This window comes from Bactrocera latifrons, unplaced genomic scaffold (assembly GCF_001853355.1).
Source record: "Bactrocera latifrons isolate USDA-ARS-PBARC rearing strain unplaced genomic scaffold, ASM185335v1 scaffold_137, whole genome shotgun sequence".
NCBI lineage: Eukaryota > Metazoa > Arthropoda > Insecta > Diptera > Tephritidae > Bactrocera > Bactrocera latifrons.
This window is the reverse complement of record NW_017534819.1, coordinates 827748-832849: the sequence shown is the minus strand read 5'-3', so window position 1 is coordinate 832849 and position 5102 is coordinate 827748. Positions and strand designations below refer to the sequence as shown.

Below are 5102 nucleotides of genomic sequence, written 5' to 3'. Positions count from 1 at the left end.
AAAAAGACAACATCTAGCACATAAATACATTGATAATAATCATAATAATCGTAACAGCAAAAATACACTTCGTAATCATAATAATAATTATACAATAGTCACAATGAAATTAGCTAAAACAGTAAACGCAGAGTCAATGTAATTCTCATAAAAACATCGGTTTTGCATTGAACGAAAACAGCAACGCTTATGTGTAGGTATGTAATTGCTATCGGGTATATAACTGTTAAAAGCCGAAAAGCCAAAATACAAATTACAAAAACGCAACGAAAAGCAAGTGCAGTGATGCTCAAACCAATCGAGTTCAGCCGGTGCTCGAAAGCGTCCTGCTTCCTATATTCTAGCCGCTTTTCACTTCCTCAAATCCTGCACACAGTTACTCGGATACTGTTATTCTTGCCATTTTTGTTTTACAAATTTCGACCAAAGGCTGAAAATTTTGTTGTTGCTGTTGTTGATGTTGYACATTGTAGTCATATTGGTGGGGTTGTATGAAGAGGCGGTGGTTGTGATTGGTACATGATATTGGTGATGCGTTTGCGGTGCTGCTGGGCTTATTGCACACTAAGCTGAATTTGGTTCGAACTGCTCTGGCTGGCTGTGGAGAATTTGCGTGCCAACTTTTGTAGTTTACCAACAGCTTTAAAATGGTTTTGTGTGTTTTTCCAAAAAAGAAACAAAAATACGAGAAATAAATCATATGAAAGAATATGAAATAAAAGTATAATAGCAATACAAAAACAAAAGCCAAACTTAAATGCGTAAAAGCGGCAAGCAACACACAACTTATTTACATAAGTCTATTGGTGCAGATATTTTTCAAAATATATACTTAAGCAAATAACTAGATGTAAGTACTATAGTGTGATATAAAGGCAGATGAATACAGAAAACGACTACTTTTGCAGCAACAAAAAATTCGAAGAACCCAAATTTTGAGTACTCTTTCCACTAAATCAAGTCGTATGTCATGAATAGCACGTTCAATATTGATTTCTAAAGCTTTAAGAGAGTCTGGTTTATTGCCAAAAACCAACGTCTTCAAATAACCCAACAAGAAGTTTTCTAATGGTGTTAAATCACAACTCCTTGGAAGCCTTTTAATGTCACAATTTCTTGAAGTAATCGAATCTTTAAACATTTTTCGAAATAATTTGGTTGTTGCTCGTGCTGTGTGTCGAAACACCGTCTTGTTGGCACCAGACGTTGTCAAGATCAATTTCTTCCAATTTGAGCCTTAAAAAAATTGGCTATCATCGATCTATCCCGTTCGTACACACCGATGATTCCCCCAGACCAAAGTCACACCAAACGGTCAATTTAGCTGAATGTAATGGATGTTCACGAATTATTTGTAGGTTTTCTTCGCACCGGAATCGACAGTCTTGTTTATTTACCACAGCTCTCAGATGCAAGTGAGCCTTTTCGAAAAATATGATTTTCTCGTTCAAGTTCTCGTTTGTCCAGGGCAAATCAAATCATCAAAATAACGACGTTTACGTTCTTCAATCGCTTCAATTCTTCAGAGAGAACTATTTTATACGGCTGCAAGCCCAAATCTTCTCTAGATCCGAGCGGTTGTGTTTTGAAAYAGWCCTAATTCTTGAGAACATCTTGAARTCGATAAATTGARGTCTTCATTTCTTCGAGCAGTTCTTTGTTTTAGTGGGSCTTCAAATAATATAATATGAGGAAAACGTACGCTCGAAATTTCAACAATTCGACGAATAGCGAGCACAGCTGGACGCACGAAAAGTAGCAATTGTAGAACGATTATCTTGATAATAATTTTGAATAATTTSTARACGTTGTTCTCGCATTTAGCCTTTCATGATGATATTTAAGCATACTGAATACAACGTAAAAAAACACAGATCACTTATTAAAAATGACCGMAACAACGTTTGGAAATCATATCATCCTTATYGGAAAACCCGATATATCTCATMTAATAGTTTCCGAATCRTTTCCGAAGTACAAGTACATATTCGTTCGTGTATTATATAATAACAGGACGTTCGGGTTTTTTTTGAGGATGGAGTCATATGTAAAAGATCGGKTAAGTGAGGTAAGTTGTCTGAGCGYAATTCCCYTGGGTKTSGACAGAAACGATTASTTTACATATGGTTCAAGCAACTCACGRCTTTCGGTCTTAGAYCAAGTATYTTCTCGGCACCCAAAGAATATCCATTTGAAAGCGAGCTAAAGTCCRCTGCCTCTGATGAAAAGTCGACTTTAACCGCRTAAGCGGTGTCTACATTAGCATACAAGAAGAAGTGATGTTTTTGTTTACGTTTTCAATTTCTACCNGCATTAATCCGGATTAATTCAGGAGTTAGTAAAAATATCGGCTAACAACCGCAACGTTTATCTTTTATCCCTTTTTAAAATCACAGTCAGCTGTTTAAAAGAGTTTCAAATTCACATAGGTCCCCTACAAAATTGGACCTGACAAAGTGCACAGTTAATCCGGATTAACGCTGTCGTCTGCCAAAGCTACTTTATACGTCGTTTGTCTGAAGCTTTGATTGACTTTAAAAATGTTTCGAGGATTGGAAAAAATACACAAATACATTTGTGCCAAGCGAAATGCTTTGAGTGGGACGACATAAACTAAGAATTTAGAAATTCCTTCTATGTATTACAAACTCTCTTTCAGAAAATGAGAGTTTATAAAAAGCTTCAATGGAAATGTTGCAGTTATTTTTAAACTCGAGTTTGTGATTCACCGTAAACTTACAATATGTATATATGTGAACAAAAAAGCATTTAGTAATAATAAAGGCATATGTTTGTCAAACGTTTTGTTTTTTGCATGATATATTGGATGCTGAGAAACATTTCATAGCAAAATTTACTATGATATTCGAATTTTACTTCATTTTATTCATTTATGACAGCACTTTTACATTTCATATATTCGTGACAATGTTTTGACGGACTTCAGTTTCTTATAAACAAGTTTCTAATAGATTTTAGTCACAGTGCTCTTTTTATGCTCCAACTTGCAATTACGTATGTTTAAAGTATTCAAATTAAACTTAAAAAAACGTACATTTCAAACGACAATCTCAAATCGACGTTTTAATCAACTCCAAAAACGATTTTGAATTTAAAGGTGATCGACGCTCGTATTGTCTTTCCACGTTGCATCCAACTATTTGCACCATGAAAGTTAACATTTATCCACTGCTTCTGCTTTGGTGGCACCGCAAAAAGGTGGCAACTCCAAAATACGTACTTCAAACATTCCAATACTAAATCAGACTGTTATAATAGTAGTTATAAATGCGTAAGTTCCAGGAACAAGGCATGTGTTGAATGATGTTGCACTTCCTCTCTTTACACATTCAAATTTGCTGGATTTTCTATGTAAAAACCTTCGTTTAATATTGAAAAAAAAAAACAGTAATAAACGCCTTCGCCCTGCTTGAGTTTAGAAAATACCACGTTTTTTTTTTTTTTGTTTTTGTTTTCACAAATTGTCTATATATTTCAAACATATTGTAAATATTAGGCTATAAAATGATTTTGTTTTTCTTTGCGAATTGATGTGAAAAAAGACAACATCTAGCACATAAATACATTGATAATAATCATAATAATCGTAACAGCAAAAATACAYTTCGTAATCATAATAATAATTATACAATAGTCACAATGAAATTAGCTAAAACAGTAAACGCAGAGTCAATGTAATTCTCATAAAAACATCGGTTTTGCATTGAACGAAAACAGCAACGCTTATGTGTAGGTATGTAATTGCTATCGGGTATATAACTGTTAAAAGCCGAAAAGCCAAAATACAAATTACAAAAACGCAACGAAAAGCAAGTGCAGTGATGCTCAAACCAATCGAGTTCAGCCGGTGCTCGAAAGCGTCCTGCTTCCTATATTCTAGCCGCTTTTCACTTCCTCAAATCCTGCACACAGTTACTCGGATACTGTTATTCTTGCCATTTTTGTTTTACAAATTTCGACCAAAGGCTGAAAATTTTGTTGTTGCTGTTGTTGATGTTGYACATTGTAGTCATATTGGTGGGGTTGTATGAAGAGGCGGTGGTTGTGATTGGTACATGATATTGGTGATGCGTTTGCGGTGCTGCTGGGCTTATTGCACACTAAGCTGAATTTGGTTCGAACTGCTCTGGCTGGCTGTGGAGAATTTGCGTGCCAACTTTTGTAGTTTACCAACAGCTTTAAAATGGTTTTGTGTGTTTTTCCAAAAAAGAAACAAAAATACGAGAAATAAATCATATGAAAGAATATGAAATAAAAGTATAATAGCAATACAAAAACAAAAGCCAAACTTAAATGCGTAAAAGCGGCAAGCAACACACAACTTATTTACATAAGTCTATTGGTGCAGATATTTTTCAAAATATATACTTAAGCAAATAACTAGATGTAAGTACTATAGTGTGATATAAAGGCAGATGAATACAGAAAACGACTACTTTTGCAGCAACAAAAAATTCGAAGAACCCAAATTTTGAGTACTCTTTCCACTAAATCAAGTCGTATGTCATGAATAGCACGTTCAATATTGATTTCTAAAGCTTTAAGAGAGTCTGGTTTATTGCCAAAAACCAACGTCTTCAAATAACCCAACAAGAAGTTTTCTAATGGTGTTAAATCACAACTCCTTGGAAGCCTTTTAATGTCACAATTTCTTGAAGTAATCGAATCTTTAAACATTTTTCGAAATAATTTGGTTGTTGCTCGTGCTGTGTGTCGAAACACCGTCTTGTTGGCACCAGACGTTGTCAAGATCAATTTCTTCCAATTTGAGCCTTAAAAAAATTGGCTATCATCGATCTATCCCGTTCGTACACACCGATGATTCCCCCAGACCAAAGTCACACCAAACGGTCAATTTAGCTGAATGTAATGGATGTTCACGAATTATTTGTAGGTTTTCTTCGCACCGGAATCGACAGTCTTGTTTATTTACCACAGCTCTCAGATGCAAGTGAGCCTTTTCGAAAAATATGATTTTCTCGTTCAAGTTCTCGTTTGTCCAGGGCAAATCAAATCATCAAAATAACGACGTTTACGTTCTTCAATCGCTTCAATTCTTCAGAGAGAACTATTTTATACGG

The 5102-nt window shown here is 34.9% G+C and overlaps 1 protein-coding gene across 5 annotated transcripts in view; it reads right to left on the bottom strand.

Annotated features, from left to right (window-relative positions):
- LOC108965218 (protein NDRG3) overlaps window positions 1–5102 on the bottom strand; it is a 62059-nt gene that overhangs the window by 7690 nt on the left and 49267 nt on the right. The window contains exon 8 of one of the 5 annotated variants that reach the window (XM_018927457.1): window positions 3896–4197. The exons of 3 other annotated variants lie outside the window; for them this stretch is intronic. In XM_018927457.1, coding sequence (XP_018783002.1) covers window positions 4112–4197 — 86 coding nt within the window. In that variant the 3' untranslated portion in view covers window positions 3896–4111. Of the gene's footprint in view, window positions 1–3895; window positions 4198–5102 lie in introns of those variants that run through there. One more of the 5 variants, XM_018927459.1, reaches the window with a different exon arrangement.